The following is a 21,019-nucleotide window of genomic DNA, read 5'->3' as shown; positions in this document are numbered from 1 at the left end:
ACAGAATGGAAAATATGTCATTATATAAATATCTTAATTCCATCATTGTAAAATATAAAAAATATATTTTTCGTACTGTGGCTCTAATCATTTGACTGCCAAAATTCACTGTAACTAGACTTTCACATAAAAAAAATAATTTTCAGAAGATTTGGTCGCATCACCTTGTGGTCTCCCTCACTTCTTCTTCTAAAATTTCTGATGGGTCCATCATTCGCGCTGTTACGACATAAAAAAAGGTACGAATTTGAAAAATGCATTTCTTAATTACTAACTGTCGATGTTATAATGCAAAATTTCATGATAATTAATGGTTCACCGTCAGCATCTTCCGACTCCTCCTCTTCGTAAAACGAATCCGGCAGCAAGTTGAAAAACAGCTTGTAATTTTCCTCCAAAATACGATTCAGTTCTTCAGCAGTTTCCTCAATCTCTGCGTATCTTTCCTCAAATCGATCGTCTTTGTCTGCGATCGCTAATAAATGATCGTCCCTCGCATCTTTGCGGTACAGAACTGGCATCATTGCCCAGAAATACAGTTTGTCCATAACGTATTTTAAATTGTCCTGTGCGCGGAACACTCGAGCATGTAGTTTTTTAACCATCGCTGACAAACTGTCTATGTATTCCGGAACCTCTAAAATATATTTCATTTTCGGAGATTTGCAGAGAAATTTTGTTAGACTTTTTCAGGAGAGAAAGTACACAATGTTGCCAGATGAGGGAAGGGAGCATGAATCAAGGGGGAAAAAGTTACCCTCTCTCTGCCAGTACCGGATCAGTCACGTGGCATTCTGACTCATGCACGACAGAGATGAAACGCGTCACGTGACCAAACCGCGGCGGAAGCGTGGGGGAATTGCGTCATGGAAGGGGAAGATAGAGTGGGGACACAAATCTTAATCTGGCAACTCTGAGTTATACAGCCCTGGATTAGGGTACAGCACTGTTGGGTAGAAAACATTTGATACATGCCTGGAGATTTCCAATTATAATTCTCTTGGCCATAATTAATTAAATTGTCAATTTCTTCAACGTCTTCTTTTACTAATTGGAACTCTACCGGAACACTTTCACTCCGTATTCTGTTGTACCTGAGACACAATTATCAGATCTGATTATATTATCGTATTCATGAACGTTTTCATGATTTAAACAATCAGTTAATTAACCTCAAACTGCTTCGAACATGAAAAGATATGATTTATCAATTTAGACTTATCGCTTACCAATCTACAATTAAATTGAGATCATAAATGCTCTTGGAATAAAATTCGGAGTCATTGTAAAAATTAAGTGCCTCTTCCGAAAGATCGGTTCTCTTCATTATAATCATGTAACGAATCTCCCTTAACAAAGTTGTTAACTCAGTATCAAAATTCAGTTCCAATATGCGGTCGTCTCCAACGCTTAACAATGGTTTTGATAAATGAATTTCGAGTATTTCTGGCACTGTTTCCGCCCACGCATTGAAAATTTCTTGCTCCTTTTCATGAATGAGCCCCTTAGAGAAATCAATGAAATTATTACAGTAATTACATTATATTAATATTTTGCAGATATACAATGATATTTAACAATTCTTTTTTTTTGGCAGTTTCATTGATAATTACTTCGAGTTCTAAGTATTTGGCTTTGAGCTCGCTTTGCATTTTCGCTGTAATTAGAGGATGGTCGCATAATTTTGCACTCTCGACTGGAAAATGATATCTTTCACGTAATTTCATTAACAAACACAGAGACCCAGCCACAGGTGGGAAGTATTGACTTACAGCTGCACGTAAAACCTGTGGATCTCCTTTAACAAAAATTGCGTCGAACAAGACCTACGAAATGAAAATGTTTTTACAGTTCAGCAATATGTAATAGCAAATAATTTATTAAGTAACGCATCAGATTCTTAGGGAAATTATACCGTGGCTTAAAAGTAAGTTTAAACAATGCTGCTTCATTTTACTTTCATCCTGATAAAATCATGTATGGTAGATATGAAATTTGACTTTTTAAAGTTGAAAAGAGAAGGAGCTGAATCGAACCAGTGTTGATTATCTTACCTTCACATTACTGAAATGCTTATCAATTTTTTCAGCCACGGACTCATATTGAGACCACAATTGTGACATAATCAGAGGTCTATTCGCAATGCTCCCCATCATCCAAATAAACTTAAAAGCCAATTCTAGATTGTGACATTCCACGAATACTTGTTCAAAAATGCTTGCCAAACGTCGATCAAACTGTTCCACCTTTCATACGAAAAATCTTCGTATTAATTAATTTGGAAACTGATAAGAGTCTCTTCGTTACTTCATCATCGGTGTTCTATTATTTAAATAAATTACCTTAGTGAAAAATGCTTCTAAATCTTCAGTAAATTGCGGCTCATCTGGAGAGAGAACTTCGTAAGGCACGTCTCCAAAATAGTCATACGATTTAACGAAGTCGTCGTAGACTTCGTTGGTCATGCCAAGCAATGATCTTGCCTTCAAACCAGTCATTTCTATTCTTTCTAGTTTTAGGTAGTCTTCGGCTATATCGAATAACGACTACAAACGAAATATAAAAAGTGATAAAACTTTCTTGCTTTTAATTATTTTTTTATGAAACATATGCTAACATATTCGTGACATTTTTCTGATTAAAATGAGTGCAAACACGACACAGTTTGGAGCATATTTTTTCGTTGACTAACCAGTGGAATCGGTTTGGATAATCGAGGTTTTACTGGATCGTGTTTGGGCTCATTTGAATCAGAAAAATGTCAGAAATACGTCAGTAAAAGTTTCATAAAGAAAGAATGAAAAACGAAAAAATTTTTAAATACATCAAGACATTATTGTCTAAACAAAAATTAATTGCTGTCAAACACCTCGATCTCTTTCAGTCTCTTCTCAAACTTCTGAATTCTATCAAACACAAATTTCTCATGAAATGTCCAAGGTATAGGTTCAACAGGTCCCTTGAAATAGGCTTCAACTTTTTCTTTAAAATATCGGAACGTGTCTTGGTAGACATCAAGGATAGGTATGACTTCCGCTATTTTTGCTTTATTCTCGTCGATGTCTCCTTCGAATAACGTTGATGGATTTATGTACTTCACTGACTGAAATATTTCAAAACGTTATCCTTCTCAACATCTACATCTTACATTTGTTGGGTACAAAAGTGTGGCCGTTAATGGCCTCCATAATTTAAAAAATTTACTAAATCTCGTGTTCTAGATCTTGAAGTTACCGAAAGCTAGAGTTGCTATCAAGATAGGCATCGCAATATGAATATGTTAAAATTCCAAAATCTGAATGTGTTACTATACTAAATGCGGTATACGAAGGAATAATCGTGAACTTAACAATGAGACTAATTGGTCTAATTACCCACTACAGAACACCACAATATTCCTAAACTTTAAAATCACCGAACAATAATCACAATAATTAAAAATATTTTTCTTCAGCTATAAAATTTGTATCTTCGAATAAAAGAATACGATCACTGAAAATAAATTTCTGTTCACAATTATTGACATTAAAAATATGTATGAAAATAATTTTGCTTCAGCTCTATTTTCGAGTAAAAGGATTCAAATGAATATTTGAAAGGTGACTTTAAAGAATGTGGAATTTCAACTTGGAAATACTACTTTCCAGGCCAGTGTGTATAATAGTGTTACGTTCGAATGAGTACAACCCACTATTTTTAATTTATTCGCGACCAGCGTCAAATATGTGTGACGATTTCATGTTCTACATAAGGAAAGTCCTAATCCTATGCAGGCTGTTATTTAAAACTACAATGCGTAGCAAAATATTCGAACAATCTACAACTAATAAAATTCTTGCGTACTTCAAAGAAAAAGATACATCGCTTTTAATGAATAATTGAAAACTACGAAGGTCACTACCGAAACAAATGATTCCAGCATATTAAAAATTATAATAGTTACATTACAGAGATTGAACTACTTTCTAGAAGTCAAAGTGGCAATTTGTATTCCCATGATTAACGAAACCAGTTGCACTTTAATTACTGATCACTTTAATTACTGACCTTTAAGACAACTTTCACGTGTGCCGGTTTTATTTTATTAATCACCGGGTGTATACATGTGTAACGTTTAAAGTATGAATACTTGAAACTCAGTAATCACCCCTTTCAAGGGAGTACAACATTTTTGGGACACCCTGTATATCTCATGTTTTATATTAGAAATTATATACCTGAGATATCACCAAGTCCGAAATTTCTTGCAACAGAGCAATCATTCTTTCCAAAGTGTAGTATTTTGAGTTCGACCACATGAGACAAGCACAATGTAGTAGTGCTTTCACTTTCGATCCTAAATCTTTGAAGTCGCAGCTCTCGACCTCTCGAAAATTGTATTCCAATGGTTTCAAATATAAATTAATATCCCTGGTTTGTAACAGTGCTGAAATAAAAAAACATTATTAAAAATCACGAGTTGAATAATTTTATCCAATTTTCACTTAATTATTACATACAATCTCTGAATGCTAAATTTTTGTTATTCCATTATATCCAAATTCTTTTATAATAATAAATAGTAAATATTTCATATTCATTCGCTATATTTACAAAAAACTAATTTAATCACTTTACATTACTTTTAAAAACGAATAGTTATTAATAGGTCGTGGGTAATAAAACATATTACACACCTACAGCTACACCCCTTATTAAATTTGTAAAATATTCCGAATAAGGACTCTCCATTTGTTGCAAAAACATGCGCATGCTGACCACTCTTGGATCTTTCAATTGTAGGTAAAGCGATTCCATATTTTTCAGTCTCATGCTCCAATAATTCATCTCTGAAACAATTGATCAATTAACGCGATCGAAATGTTTACAGGTTCCCTTTGAACTTTCGCAAAATGTTATACATAAATTGTTCCGCATACTTTGCACGTTATTTTTAGTTCGTACTTCGTACGTGGCATAAAAAAATTAATACTACAACTGGTTATATTATACAACATGTAAATGCAATTACCAGATTGTTCCGGAACAGGTGCTCCTGTCCTCTTGGTAAACTCTTCATTCAAGATCTCATTGATCTGACTCGCCCATTTGATTACGATCTTCTCGATATTGCTTTTCAATTCAAGTGTCTTAGGGTCGGTCGGAGACAAATTCTCTTGTTGAAGAATATCCTCGATGCCCATTGGCATTGGTAGCAATGTTTGCCCTGTTATTTTTCCTTTAACCTAAATCATTCATCAATTATTTGCAGAGAACTGCACAAGGATACATATTATTTACCTGCCAGATCAGAGTTCGAAGATTATATATTTGTTTCTTGACATCTACTCTGGCAACCTCGGGCCAGCCAATATGATTTTTCGGATTCGATAAAATGGGAACGTATGCCTGGAAGAATTATCGCAATGATGAAGTTAAAAACCTTGAAAATTTTCTACGGAACAATTTTATCAAGATCGAGATTTTCGTCGATAAAGTCACTCTCTGTTTAGAGCCAAGATAGCCTCATCTCTTGATCACCAGATGAATGAATAATAAAGCAGTGCTAATGATACTAACATCCTCCACGAGGACTGCCAATTCCTCGATCGGATTCGGTGCCATGTCACCCGGAATCAGCAGGTCCTTGTAATTAGTCTCGGTAACCAGCTGTGGTCTTCTCTTTATGAAGTACGTCAGCTTTCTCTTGGATTGCATTATTTCTAGATAAGGTGTCAAGAGACCAGCTGATGTGACTTGCAATACTAGGATCATCTCCGATGGCGTTGTAAAAAACTTGCTAATGAGATCCTACGTAAATGGAACCGTAAAAGGAACTCGATCAATTCTAGATCCATCTGATCGGACCTACACGTCGTAACAGAGTTCGATAACAACCGTAACGTACATCTCGTTACTTATATAGCTCAGTTAATACATTTATGTATGTTTATTCATGATCGAACTGCGGATGCGAGTAGGTGCAATTAATTGCACTATTTTTCACATTAATTTGTTTTTTTAAATAGGATTTTTTAAGCAGGATCGTTTAAAAAAATTGAAGAGCTTCAATGTGCTAGTGCAAAAGTGCCAAAAAACAATTTTTATCTTCCATAAAAATCCACCACGTACAAATAATTTGTAACCACTGATTAAATTTTTAAGGTTAATTAACGCAGACGGTAATGAAAGACTTATAGCATTTTTATAGAACTTTATTGTGTTTTTTTTTTAATCTTTGCAATTTTCTGTAGTTGTACAAAATAGTTTTTGTACCTTAAAATCCGCGTTCGATAACATTTTCATCCATCTGTCAGCCTTTAATTTCTTCGACAGTGCAAGGTATGTGTAAATGTACTCGAACCGTTCATCTTCCTCCTTCTTCTCTTCTTTGTCAGCCATTTTAGCGTTGCTATATTATTCTTTATTACCTTACACTTCTATTATTCTTTATTACTTCGTTTAAATGCATTTGATACCTAAAACCTGCTGCATTATTGACAGGCCATTAGTTTACTGTATAAGAACAGATGACAACACAGTTCAGAGAACTCGGATAAATTCAGAGATGTAATCAGCAGGTAATATATGTATGTATTGTATGTTATAAATAAACTGCAGATCTTTATGCATTTATGAAGAAATTGGTTGAGCGAAATATGAAACAGTAAAAGATTTTAAAAATTCAAGAATATTGTAATGTTGCCTTTAGTGTAACAAAGTCGTTAAGGGATGAAATCAATTTTTATGTGATTCCCGTTTCTCACAATCTATGCACAACATTTTTATTTTGCATAAAGATCCGTCTAATCTAATTATCAATAAATTGCGTATTTTACAAATAATAAAGTTATATTAGAAAGTGAAGTTATGTACATTGATATATTATTCTATGTGGCTCCTGCTCCCTGCAAATGGCACAGACAATTTTTCCTCATTTTCCGTAAAAATCTACAATCTAGTTATATAGGTAAACTAAACTCTTTGTGCCACATAAAAATTGTCCAAGTCAATTACAAGTAGACCGTGTGTTTTATAGATAGTACTTATAATCTAGTTATAAGAAACAAAGATTAAATGAAAATGCGTTTCCTTTTTTTAATAATTCCAGTAAGTCAGTTATAGGCTGAATTTTTTACTTTTCTGGATTTTGATACCGAAAGCAATTGACCATATACGGCCCGCACACGTCGACGCGCCGGCATGCAACATGGAAAGTGCACAGTTAATACAGCTATTTGTATCCGGCGCATGGCGTGCAGCATGTGACACACACGCTGGATCAAAAACCGTTTCCAAACACCTGACTAGAATTTTTTAAAGACCCTATTATCGTCTTACGATATTATTTTATAAACCAGTTTTACAAAGCTGGTACCGCTTTTTTAAACAAATTCATTACTAGACTGCGGATCTTCATGCAAAATAAAAATTTTCCACCAGAATTGCAACAAACTGGAATGAAATAGATACTTACTTTCTTTCTTAATGTATTTGATAGGTTGAAAATAATACAGGGTGTCCCATTTAAGTTGAGATTGTAAAAAATCTCGAAGACATGTGATTTAAAAAAAAAACAAACTGACACATGTCCTTTAGTGTTTCGAGTGGGGAGTCAGATGGCATGTACTAGTTTTTTAATGCTTGGGCGTTTTCAAGGTTATTTCAAGGTCATTTTGTCTTTTTTTTATCGTAAACCCATATTTTTTATTTCAGAATCATATTCTACGTAAACAGATGCATAACTTTTGTTTGAAACATTTTTTTGTATAACAGTGTTTTTAATTTCTGCTAATGTGTTTACTGTTTTAAATTGCACCTACTCATTTCTGTTATAAATGCATAGAATCCGCTGTCTATTCATAATAATTCGTTTCTCTTGTTGATCGATCATCATAAGACAATCACTCCTCTCAAAGAGGCGGGTCATTCCAATGCAAACACGAATTTTTTAGGTAGTTTCTTTTTTTATGACGATAAAAGAGGAGGAGTATTTTTTCAGTCAGTAAAATATCCGACGTATTACGTAAAATAATGGGTTTTATTAGTATGTCGTGAGAAGATGTTTTACCGTTACGCTCAATAATTTTGGACAGCACGTAACATCCCATAACAGTGCGAATCATAGTACGTTGCTCAGCATATCCTAGAATGATTAAGTAGCCGAAAATTAAGTAATTGATGCTCTCCCACATAGCTACTTGGAATGGCACTAAAACACTAAACGTAGTTAGCATACTGATACTTTCTCCTTACAACAAACACCACTCAACTTGCTTCACCGCTCACATTTGTAAGAGTATTTACAACTATATGCTAAATTGTCCGCACTTCCTTACAACTTCGAAACTGCGGTAGAATGAAGATTACGACGAAGTTCATTTATGCGATGGCTAAATGTCTTTCTTGTCGAATAAGGATTGTCGTTTAAGCAGTTATCAGCGATCTTTTAGGAGAAAAAGAATGTAAATGTTAGGGAATTCGCAAAGAACCAACATACGGTAATTTCTCGTTCGTTGCGAAACTGCCTGGGGTTTGAGTTCGCAACGAGCGAATAGGGCAGCCTTTTGTGATTTATGACTGCGTCCAGATACACGCTGACCGCGCCGCGCGAAACTTCAATAGGGAGCCGAACATAGAGAAGGACAGAATGAAATACGGATCGGGTGACCGAAGCGTGTCGCCGTCGCCGGCACAATTTAAAGGCCCGTGAGTTCTTACAATGTATGTAATGGCAGTGATGGAATTGTTCATTTTCTATTAGGCTTTTATGGGACTTTCACTAACTCATTTCTGGCATTTTTCTGATTAAAATGATACCAAACACGATATAATTTGGCCAATATTTAGTGGTTTAATCGACGATGAAAGTTTCGAACGACAACGAAGAAGAGCGTATAGGAAAGAAAGAGAGCGGACAGTCGGCGTTGACAGGCAGTGGAGTGAGTCTCGTCGCAACGAGCACATAGTAGATTCTTCACAACGAACGAGAAATTACATAATATGCTAAATCAGCTAAATTGTCCGTACTTCCTTACAACTTCGAAACTACGATAGAATGAAGATTGCAACGAAGTTAATTTATGCGATGGCTAAATGTCTTGTCGAATAAGGATTGTCATTTAAGCCAAGCAGTTAGCAGTGATATCAATCTTTTAGGAGAAAAAGAATGTAAATGTTAGGAAATTCGCACAGAACCAACATACGTAAATAGAATGTTTCACCGTGGCGAAAAATGTATAATGAAGTTGAAAAATTTCAGAAATTCTTCTTTCTTACAGTTTCTACAAAATTATGAATCTCTCTTTATCTTTCTTAATGTTCCCACAGGTTATTTCAATTCATTCAGAACACAAATTACTGACTAATATTAATCATTTTATGGTTGATGATTGTAAATAATTAATTTTCGTTGCACAGTAGGATATTTAACCCCTTGTCTTACGATTTATTTTACGGTTTCAGCGATTAGAACTTTTTTTTGTAGTTCGCAATTTCCTAAAAAAGGAGGAATTTTATATCTATTGTATGCCTACATGTTCTCCAATAACGATACATTAACAAAACCAAAATAGAATTTCATCTAGGTTTAAAGGAAATTAGTAACATACATATTTATTGGATTATGTTCAGAATCTTCATCACGAGTCTAACACGAAATTGCAAGGTAAGGGAATCAAAAGGAATTCTTGTATAACAAGGTGAATTAACGTTTTTGTATAAATAAAAAATGCAACATTTGACAGGTATACTCCCTAACTGTTGAATGATTGAAAGTCTGTAGAAAAGTAGTTAGAACTGGTGAGAAATCATATTTACTTACTTAAATCAATTTACTGTGTAGTGGAGATGAGTGATGGGATCTGTTTGGCTATAACTCTTCAAGATAAATATGAAATGACTAGACAAACAGATAGCATTGGGGATTCCCGACACTATTATCAATAGAGCCATGTGGTCATTTGCATGAATATGTCGAAATGCAAACTTGCAAGGTCTCGGCGAATGTAGTTCAGCTCACGGTCAGTTTAATCTGAATTGCAACATTGCTGAATTTTGTAAATTACTTTCCTCCTCGAACTTTCGACCAATTTTTAATTTCGATCCTTCTCATAGATTACCTAGCAATCCTAACATCTACAAAAAAGCCTTTTGACCCAATTTTAAAAAAAGTGTTTAATTCAACCTAATCTTAATCTAATTTATAAGTACTGGTAATTTATAGGCCTCAACCCCTTGCCGTAACATTTTCTTTACCGTTACAGTGATTAAAACGTCTTTTTTCCCCAAAAATCTCGTAGAAGAGGAACAAAAATTAATATTTTTTGTATGGCTGCACTTATTTTATTATAATCAATTTTAGTTCATCTAAAAAGAAACTGGTAACATTCATGTTCGTCAGACTTTGTTCAAATCTTCATGACTCGTTAAAATACGGCAAGGGGTTAAAATAATTATTCGTACACAAGAACGAAGTTTGTTTAATTCAATTTAGTCTTCCAATGGAATTTATGAAGAGAAATAATGATTCTACAGCTAAATAAAGTCTGGATACTCTTGCACTCCACTGTGTATAAATTTTTCAAGTTTTCAATGAAATAATACATATCAAGTTTCCAAGTGGCAGTGAACGTGTTAAGTTAAGGTTCCAACTGGCGAGGGTCACAAATTAATTTGTACAGCATTCAGCAGAGATAGCCGGCGTTATAAGAGACGGTCCAGTTCAATTGAACTGGTATACTCGAGATAAGTAACATTCTTGTACAGGAAAGCCTGTCTGACACCGCTGAAACCGGCCGGACAAGGAAACACGTTGGCCAGTGTAGCTGGTGGCACCGGTGGAAGATAAACACGGAGCAATTTAGGGCGAAGATTCATCGATACAAGATGTCCCGAGGAAGACGAAGAGGATCTGGAAGGGATGGGAAGAAGGTATTCGGGCAGAAGCCCCCGGGAGAGGCGGCAGTGGAAAGCGGGCAGGTGTTCCGGGTTAATATTCGTAGCGAAGAGGATTGTTTTGCAACGCTAGCTCTCCGGGCACCTTACGTGCCCATGCCCGTCTCGTAATTAGTTTGACTTTCACCGTGAGGGCCACCTTACCGGGCACACTTTCGCTCGTCTTCATTTTACCCGTCTCTCCTGCTCGACTCGCTCGCTTGCTCGCTTGCTCGCCTCTGGAATTACGTTACGGAGAAAATGCTTGAATGCGTCCGGAAGAATTCAGGCCGATATCAAGGACGTCCTCTCGTAACCTCACCAGATTCGGAACGTCGTCGCTCGTTCGTCGTCGCTACCATGATCACTCCCCGGTGATTCGGCGATCGAGGGATCCAGAGAAGCCTAGCTCTCGCCCCTCGTGACACGAAAGAGCTCGTCCGAGAATTTCTGACCAGCGCATCCGCGCCGCTTACCCAACGAGCTTTGATGTAATCGGGATTTCTTGTAATCTCGGAACGATCTGTTGCGATACGAACTGTATAGGTACTACCTTTTCGTTTGGTTTTGTTTTTCTCGTGGACGATACTCTCGCTCTGGAACGAAACGCCTATTGCGTCCGACGAGGACCGAATGTTCCAACGAATTATTCGATGATCTTAATTCAAATGTACTTTTTCAAGTCTTACTTTATTCAACCCCTTGAACTACCCTTTTTGATCTCAGATATGTTTTCAATTGTTTCGAATTTCTTTTTCTCTCCTCCCTGACATTATCATATTATTTTCAGCCTATTAAGTTTGTTGCAATTTAGGTAGAAAATGTTAATTCTGCATGAAGATCTGCTGCCTGTTGATAACAACAAAATAGAATTTTACTTCCGAAAATTGTTCAACTCAATTAGTAAGAAACATAGGTTAAATAAATACGCGATTTTTCTTCTAATAATTTTAGCAAGTCAGAAATAATCTATAAAACAAGTATATATAATAAATGAAATATATATATATACAAAAATATATTAATATAATATGAATACAATATATAAAATATATACAGATGTTATCACACGTATTTCGTACATAAATAAAAGAAGATTAAAAAGAAAGACTTCTGCATACTCTTAACGCTGTTTGTACTGCTTTTTATTCGAAATGTATTCAGCACTGGTTCTGATGCCGTGCTAAACCACCGTTCATTCTCCTTTTCGTTTTTCTCTTAGCACCTCTTTTTATTTCTCGCTGAAATCGCTGCACAGTAGAACGAAACGCCTAGTCTCTTTAGCAACGAAAAGTTCATTCAGAAAAATTACTGGTGATCTTGAATCTCGTAAAATATAATATCGAAAGAAAATTCTCTGCCATTATCGGATACAGCCTTCGAAACAGTGTAACTTTGTCTGAAATCATTTCTCTATAAAATGGAAATGGAAAATTGGTCTGCGGATCTTTATGCAAAATAAAAATTTATTACCTGAATTGCAACAAAGTGAAGTGAAATAGAAATTTATTTTCTTCCCTATTAGGTTTAGTAGGTTGAAATTAATATAATAGTATGTTCAAATTTTTCTAATGTTTTTGCTATTTTAAACACTTATTCATTTTTGTTATAAATGCATAAAATCCACAGTCTAGTTATTATAAATATTACAGATCATATGGTAATTATTATAGATAGCGGGACTAAACGGATTTAGCAGACAAAGCATTGGCATTTGGCACTAAATTGTAACTTTCCAAAAATCCATGATATTTTGGCCAGGTGGGCGAAAATAATATGTGGGCGAACATTTTTACATTCTTCGTCAATTTTATTCATACAGTTGCGTCAATGATCTTCATTGGGATTTATTCGATCTGAAAGTGTTCGAATACTAGACTGCAAATATTTATGCAAAGTGGCAAAATTAATTTTTATTAATAAATGCATAAAATCCGCAGTCTAGTAATAGCTGCAATTTGAATTTCTACAGTGTTTATTACAATGACTGAATGACTTGAGTGTGCAACACTTTTCATTTGGAGTTTAACTTGGTTCTGATGCCACGCTGAACTATTTCTTCACCGATATCCTTCGGTTTCGCATTTAAATCCTGAAATTATGCTAGCGAATTTACGCTTCGAATCTCACGTGCTGACCAAACACGCCGACGCAACGCGCCGGAATTCGATGATTTTTGCCCACGATGATTTACTCCGAATGTTAATACCGTGGAAGCACACGATCCAATGTCGCATTATTATTTCTTCGATTTGGCAACGTTTAGTTGGAAAACTAACTTATTTTTGACAGCCGAAAAAATTGGCTGAGATCGAGGATGCGCGGTCGAAATTGTTACGACATTCATGACGTCAAACGGACCCCACTGTTTTCTGTGGTAACTTCAATACCTATTCACTGATATCACACCATTATCTTGTAATCTTTGAACATTGTAATTTCGTAATTTAATACCACACGGTTAAGACTCCATTCGTGAAATTAGAAGTGCTATATACTAACTATATTAATCACATAAAATTTTTAAAAGTATCTATAATACTTGTTTGTTCAAATAAAAAAAGTTTTAAGCACGTATACGTGTTTAATATTTCTCTTTCAACAGATATCAACTACATAATTGTTAACTTAAATTCAAAAATGTTAGATTTGTGCTGGTAGAGAGTTAATATGATAATTTAGTATCTTTTAATTCAGTATAACACGAAAACACATTTATTAATAGAACAACGTGTGTATTTATGTAGTTACAAATTATTCTGTTCTGGACGTTTTATTACCGACTTTATTGTGAAATTTATTTGATAGCGAGGTAGAAAAATTTTTTAATTTTGCCTTCGTGACCCAGCTTTCTTTTCTGTATCCTGTTCGGCATCGAATTAGTTTCAAACATTCAGAATCCAAACGGAGGAAAATATAATAATCAAAAAATTGCATTCCGATACTAGACACCATAAATAAAAATCTATTAAACAAGAAAGGTATTAAAAAATTCGTTTACTACAATGCTACACGTATTTCAATTTCTGTCAATCTCAAGACCCTCCAAAATCCAAACGAGTAAAAAGATAGCAATAAAAAGAATACTGAACAAATTTCCGAAGTCTCTTTTTCCACCGGCCACATTCGCAGCATACTTCCCCAACCGAAAACTCGCTAAAAATAAATGTTAATCAACCCAACAACGTCTTAATAGTCTAAATGAGTGATCCGCTTGAGACCTTTTGTTTGCAGTTGCATACTAGTCGCTCAGAATGGCGCAACGTTCCCAAACTATGGTTGTTGCAAATTTCTAGTCTGTGATCCGTGGTCGTAGGTAATCCGAGGGGGAAAAAAGAATCCGGGGATGCCGTTAATCGTAATAAGATCAGGGTTACGTAGTCCTGCGGACGAAGATCGACCGATCGATGATTGAACAGGCGAAGAAAGAAGATCGAGGATGCTCCTTTTCCCCTCTTCGGGCCCGTATAAAAGTCCGAATGTGTCGATCCGGCCAACACAACGGTGAAAGATCGCCAGTGAAAGACGTTCCTCTTTGCAACGTCCACGTTTCGGCTTGGTTACCCTCTTAGTCGCCGCGAAATTCAACGAGAGAGCATGCTGCTCTACCTGGTGAGTCCACATCCGCTCCCACATTGTGGCTATGAACTATCCGGTGAACCGTATCCTTCAGAGAAACAGATTCACGTCGATAAATCGGCCGGTCGTGCTCGACGTCGCTCGAAACCTTAGGATCACTCGTTCAATTAAAAGTGAACATTTAGGCTTCATGCAAGGGACTCGTAAATTCACCTAGCCTGTCAGTGTATTCATGAGGAGTCGCGAAACTTTACAAACATCCGCCAACCCCTCGCCTTACAATTCAATTCCGACGTTTGAAATTATTCCATCTGACGTTCTAAGCACACAACGACGGGAAATAAATTTTTATTTAAAATCAGTGTAACATAGACTCCACATGCTAGTTCATGATGGAAAGTTCAAAATAAAGTTTGACAACCGAAACAAACGATGTCAGTTTAAGGTAAGGGGTTACGGTCGATGAAAGATACAGTTATTAAATGTTTGGTACTCTGTTGGGTGTATGAATTAGTCCATTTTCTCTTTTGTGACTTTGTATACAGTGGATCGGAAAAGTATTTAGACATTTTCGAGTCTTGAACAATTTCGTATTCATCCATTTTTAAACTATTCAACTATTTACTAAGTACAGAATTATATTCAATCAATGCTTTTTAGTCACAGTTATGTACAGATCTTTATGAAAAATAAAAATTTCTTACCTGAATTGCAACATACTGGAGTGAAATAGAAATTTATTTTCTTGATTAGTATGTTTAATAGATTGAAAATAATATAGAAGTATTTTTAAATTGTGTTCTAATATTTCTGCTGTTTCAAATTGCACCTACATGTACATTAACAACGAGTCTGAACTAAATTGTTTGAAATTGGAATAAGACAATATTCAAGAGGAGATCTTCATTTTTTCTTTCATAATTCATTTCGTTCCAACATGTTCCATTCAGCTCGCGAAAATTTTACTTTTCCACACACTATCACGATAGATCGAGTAGATAAATCTTCTTCGTGTGCTCGTACACCATACAGTGAATTGTAGTGAAAGTAGTCGTTCAAAATCGTACGGTTCTTTTTTTTTACATTGGTTTCGCAACTTGTAATCGAACGAGCAATATCTTTCATTGGATCCCACAATCTCCGGCGACTCCATTTTTCAATACTTTTACTGCAGTACCGGTGACCGGTTCTCACAACTTTGGACCTTTCTGGACGTTCCATAAATGTCGCAATTTCACCGCAAATTTCACGGCGCACTTACAAATCTCCTTCACTCGAATTCTTTTATACAAAATTTTATTATATTTTTATTTACAGTTAACAATATTCAAATTTCTTCAAGTAGCCATTTGTTTAAAGCTTGTTTTACAATACGATAGAAAATAATTTGTTTAAACAGACAGGGCATGACTTATTTCAAACATTTTCCTTTTAAACAATGTGTTAACGCGCCTTAGCAGGTCGAAAGAAATCGAGTCGAAAGAATTCTGATTTATGATAATGTGTGATAATCCGCACGGTGCGAGTTCATTTTACGCTCTAAATCACGCCGGGGAATTAACAAGGCGATTCGCTCAAAGAAATTTATTCCGAAGAACCGTGTCGACGGGAACACGTCTTTAAGTGATACTTTAGTTCCATTTCACCGCACTCTTTTATACTTCGAAATTTTGAATCGCATTATTAAAAAAATGATAAATGACTTTTCGACTGACTTCGGTTTTTTTTAAACAGAACGTTTACTTATCTGGAGTGTTGCAAAATTATTTCGTAGATGGTTCAGGCGTTCGCTTTTTACGCAATTTCTTGGTAGACCGTGTCAGTGTTACTTTACGAATGACTGTGGATTTTTATTTAAAATCAAAATTGACTGCGTTAATTGCAAAATACAGCTGTACATAGACATTTATTTCTTTTCTTAATAATTTCAATGAATCGAGAGAATAATATTATATTTTTAAACTGTTTAAATCTTTTGACTGGTTTGCTTGTTTATTTTGAAATAATATTTTATTTTAAAAATTTCTTATTTCAATCACATTGTTCAACTCAAATAATAAATAATTTCACCTGAAGAAGAGATTATTGAAGTGACTAAATTAATTATTAAATTTAGATATGTTAATTTCTAATGAGAGAGAGATGCAAGTTTAACTGCATTTGCTTTTAGGATTGTTCTTTAGTGCACGAAATAAATTGAATTTTGGAAAGTACGAATTATTTGATCGAATGAAAAATTATTTGAATTTCATTTAAAGTTCAAATGGAATTCAAATAATTTGCTGTTCAAATGAACTAACAAATGATTATTTCAAATGTAGCCAAATCAAATATTATTTTCTTTTTTAATTATTTGTCAGATATAATTTATTTCGATAATGCCCAAGTATAAATAATGAATTTTCACACTGAGAGACGCACAAGGGTAGTGCGACCATAATTATTTCTTCGGATCCGTGCACACCATACTTTTTCGCCAGACGGTGTTACAGTCGTTCGAAAGCCCCGAAATGGTTTTCCCGAAGAAAGTTAATCGCGTATTCCGTGTAGAGACGCTCTCGTCCTCACGTAGTTAGCCTTCACGTAGATATGTACCAGAAAACGCAACGGAGGTACACCACGGTACGCCGTTTCGCAACCGATTTTCTACCATGTTAAATTGTAATGTTTACGTAACTGGTCTTCTCCTAATACGCAACGGGATTGAACGGAACAACACGCCGCGCCGGCCGCTACCGATCTTGATGGCTGTTTAACTGGTTCGCGCATCTTCGAGAAAATTTCACTATTCGCCGTGGTTCGGTGCTCAACGACCGTTTCATTATCCTTCCGCGCCGATTACTGTGTCTATTGCTTCCTGTGGAAAAAAAAGAACACGATGGCCACGTTTACCCTAATAACTTGCCACTGTACATTACTCGCACTTGCACTATCGGCCGATATTATGCGATCCGTAACTTAACCGAAAATTTAGATTTCCTGAATAATGGTAAAATGGCAAATCGGTTATTTGATAGAGCTAGGTTCAGTGTTAATTAGGGTGGTAAAGCAGTATTGAAACTTTAAATAATTTGTTTTTTTGTTCCATTTGAATTTTTTATTTAATGTTAATTGATGAGGTATAGCAGTATTGAAATTTCAAATAATTCATGTTCTGTTCTGTTAAATTTTTCATCTGAAAATAAACAAGCTATGTAGTTATATTGATGAGCGCAATGAATAAGTAAACGAAGTACATAAACGGCACCAAGTTTACGGAAAGGTATTTCACTAGAATTCGCGGTGCACGTACGAGCCGTTAATTAAGCAAGTTATGCGATAAATTTCATAATCAAATAAATTAAGCATTAACTAACCAGAAACAATGCGATGCTACAAATCCTTCGATGTTGAAGGGAAAAAATAAAACGAGCAGTCTCGAAAGGAGAAAGCCAGAACCCGAAAGTAAAAGTAAAAGATGCCCGCTATTTTTTCAGATGTTCCCGCTGGAAATAATTAGCGCGATAGCTTAATTACACTGGCTCTGTACGTAATGATACCCCTTTACTTTGTTCGGAAAAGAGGATTCTCAGTCGACGAAACATTTCGATAATATTCGACTGAAACATTAGCAAAATGTTATTATTTAATTTGAAACTTTGTTGAATAATTTCTCGAAATTTTGCATTGCCAATATTTATATATCAATGATTTCAGCAGTAAATAATATAAAGAAATAGGGAAAAATTGATTTGCATTCATTAATGAAGAAGAAATCGCACACACACACAGTGCCTGTTAATTCGAAACTAATAAACCTTTCGTCTCTCGAAGATGAATGTGTGATAAAAATCAAATTTAATTATAAGTCAACATAAGTTATCGTCATCGATACTGAGAGTTCCGAATTAAAAATGTTTTTACACGACGTTAATTTTGTACCGAAGCGAAAGGTGCTACTTCATCTTAATAACTGTCGAAGTAGTAACTCCGACTAATTAATTTTGATGATCACCTATGGTTCTTTCATAAATGACATATTAAGTTTCACTATTCTAATTGATTACATTTTAATTGATAAAAAGAAAGTAATTTAAAACATGTGTAGATTTTACCAGTTCTACATGTCATTTCTTACCAGTTCGAATATCAAAGGTGACATTTGCAAAGATTTAAAACATCTTTTTATTTGTTAATATATATTGATTAATATAAAACGCAATGTTTGAACTTTGGAAGATCGCCGAATGACATTTATCATTTCTTTGGCATATGAAAGTATTCACAGAGACATTGAACAAATCGGTGTCGATGGTCACGTATTGCCAATTTCTCGTGCTGAAGGACACGTTACACCACGAAGAATCCACTTTCTCAATTTTTTACTGTCCAAATTACTTTCGGGTGACCGGGACCATCGAGAAGTTAATCTGTAACGTGGCCAACTGGTTTTCCTTACTGTTCTACTTCAGGATTATTACATTCTTCATACACTGATGACTATACTGCGGATCTTTATGCAAAATAAAAAATGTTCGCATTCGTCTTTTAATTACCCTACTAAGCTAAAACTAATACATTGATGTCCTTAAATATTTTCAACACAAATATTTAAATTGTACCATTTTTGTCATAAATGCATAAAACCCGCAGTCTACTGATGACAATATTCGATTACAAATACTGCAAAATAAACATTTTCTACATTAATTACGGGAAATAGAAACCAGATATAACATTCTTTCTTCGATAACTTTAACAAACTAAAAATCGTATGCATTGATGCGTATCGTCGTTCGAACAATTGCTAAATAAATTAGTGCCGAGTGGGTTATAAAAGAAGAAGATCTCTTCAGCAAGACATCAGTGAACTTGCAATAGTATTCGAGTGCTAAGTGAATGCATTAACTTTCAGACGACGCTGCTACTGGTAGCTACCACAGTGTACTCAAAGCCAGCTCCAGAACCACCAAGTTCATACTTCCCACCACCAAGCGGCGGTGGTCCGAGTGGACCGGGTAGTTATGGTCCTCCATCAATTCCGGATCGTTATGGGCCACCTCAACAGCAACCCGTCGTTCACAAGCACGTGTACGTCCACGTGCCACCACCGGAAGCTCCGGAATACAAGCCACCCAAATACATACCACCCGCAGCTGCACCGCAGAAACATTACAAGATCGTCTTCATAAAGGCACCAACAGCGCCAACACCAACTGCCCCGGCTCTGCCGCCATTGCCGCCTCAAGATGAAGAGAAGACTTTGATCTATGTCCTGGTGAAGAAACCGGAAGAGGCACCGGAAGTGGTTCTACCGACCCAGGCGCCAACGCAACCCAGCAAACCCGAAGTCTACTTCATCAGATACAAGACACAGGTCAGGATTTTGTGAAGCTCTTCGGCTATCTTATGTTATAGGTACATTCTCATACGACACCCTATACATTTTCGTCGATATTCTTGTAGAGCGTGAAAAGACGAATCCAACGAGTACCATGATAGTACTGTTACGATCATTTAATCTCGAGATATTTCTGTTCGAAAGCATCAAACTTTCGGGCGCATATATCTCGAAACTAAATGATCGTAACAATACGGTCATGGTACTCATTGGATTCGTCTCTTTACGCTCTATAAGAATATCGATGAAAATATACATAGGGTGTCGTATGAAAGATTAGAGACATCCTGTATACATGTTCTAGACAAATTTAAATATTTGAAAAATATAGATGAGGATAATGGTGCTATTTATTATATCTCTGTTTTGCAGAAAGAGCAACAAAGTGCAGAATACGGACCACCCCAGCAGTCACCACCCTCAGACAATTATGGTGCTCCACCATCAAGCTCCGGTGGTCCTTATTAAATAGCTATACATCGCGTAAACTCGTTTCCTGCAAACGAAATACTCAGAACATACGAATCTCAAACCGCAGGCAGTTTGTTCTAAACAATAGCTCATCGATTACAAGATCTCGAAACGTTGAGTCTTGCAGCAGGTGATACAAAAAACTACCGCTATTAATCACTATAGGTTCCGTGAATAGATTTAGATGTCGATATTATTTAGCTCTGTACATTCCTAGCTACTTATCTGTACCTTGAAGTACCGACTCACTGTATTTGCAAAATTTCTTGAGAACCTAACAGGAAGATTCGAAGTATAAATATGTTCGACTATAAACTTTCTATTCTACTGCATCAGCTTTTTAATTGACTGACTTAAACTAATTTGTTCGAACATAGCTTTGGTATATCTACGTTTCTGAAAATGAGTGTGTCAATATCCACTGATAAACTTTTAAGGCGAATCGATGCAAGTGCAAATGATTGTAATCTATGTATGTGTATTCTAATAAATATATTTGTACTTTTGTAGAAACCCTTTGTTTTGATCACTTCTCAAAGATAAACCTAAGGTCCAGGTCAAACATGCGCATCTCGTAGCTCTAAGCTCTAACAATAAGAGCGGCTCATGAGCTGGCTAGCGGCTCCCGTGCCGTTGATGCGCCGAGACCTGCATGGTTAAATATTCAATGAAATT

At 35.6% G+C, this 21,019-nt stretch overlaps 3 protein-coding genes across 4 annotated transcripts in view; 2 read left to right on the top strand and 1 right to left on the bottom strand.

Moving 5' to 3' along the window:
- The window catches only part of LOC143215429 (dynein beta chain, ciliary), a 31,669-nt gene extending 24,529 nt beyond the window's left edge, over positions 1–7,140 (bottom strand). Inside the window, exons 1-14 of the mRNA XM_076437549.1 lie at positions 6,256–7,140; positions 5,560–5,790; positions 5,281–5,388; positions 5,012–5,225; positions 4,677–4,829; positions 4,218–4,426; positions 2,870–3,103; positions 2,343–2,546; positions 2,055–2,246; positions 1,614–1,826; positions 1,230–1,504; positions 976–1,094; positions 320–637; positions 165–219 (exon numbers count right to left, since the gene is read on the bottom strand). Of these exons, the coding sequence (XP_076293664.1) occupies positions 165–219; positions 320–637; positions 976–1,094; positions 1,230–1,504; positions 1,614–1,826; positions 2,055–2,246; positions 2,343–2,546; positions 2,870–3,103; positions 4,218–4,426; positions 4,677–4,829; positions 5,012–5,225; positions 5,281–5,388; positions 5,560–5,790; positions 6,256–6,381 (2,651 nt within the window). The 5' untranslated portion in view covers positions 6,382–7,140. The remainder of the gene's footprint in view (positions 1–164; positions 220–319; positions 638–975; positions 1,095–1,229; positions 1,505–1,613; positions 1,827–2,054; positions 2,247–2,342; positions 2,547–2,869; positions 3,104–4,217; positions 4,427–4,676; positions 4,830–5,011; positions 5,226–5,280; positions 5,389–5,559; positions 5,791–6,255) is intronic.
- Ecd (ecdysoneless cell cycle regulator) overlaps positions 1–19,438 on the top strand; it is a 50,597-nt gene extending 31,159 nt beyond the window's left edge. Inside the window, exons 7-8 of one of the 2 annotated variants that reach the window (XR_013010383.1) lie at positions 147–239; positions 19,388–19,438. The gene's annotated coding sequence lies outside the window, so the exon portion shown is untranslated. The remainder of the gene's footprint in view (positions 1–146; positions 240–19,387) is intronic. The other variant, XR_013010384.1, reaches the window with a different exon arrangement.
- LOC143215427 (uncharacterized) lies at positions 13,805–20,857 on the top strand. Its single transcript, XM_076437548.1, has 3 exons — positions 13,805–14,526; positions 19,388–19,849; positions 20,246–20,857. Exons 1-3 carry the CDS (start codon positions 14,512–14,514, stop codon positions 20,339–20,341), a joined length of 573 nt encoding a protein of 190 aa, XP_076293663.1. The 5' UTR covers positions 13,805–14,511; the 3' UTR covers positions 20,342–20,857.
- Positions 20,858–21,019: the final 162 nt, after the last annotated feature.

Source organism: Lasioglossum baleicum, chromosome 13 (assembly GCF_051020765.1).
Source record: "Lasioglossum baleicum chromosome 13, iyLasBale1, whole genome shotgun sequence".
Classification (NCBI taxonomy): domain Eukaryota; kingdom Metazoa; phylum Arthropoda; class Insecta; order Hymenoptera; family Halictidae; genus Lasioglossum; species Lasioglossum baleicum.
This window is presented reverse-complemented; position numbering and strand designations above follow the sequence as displayed.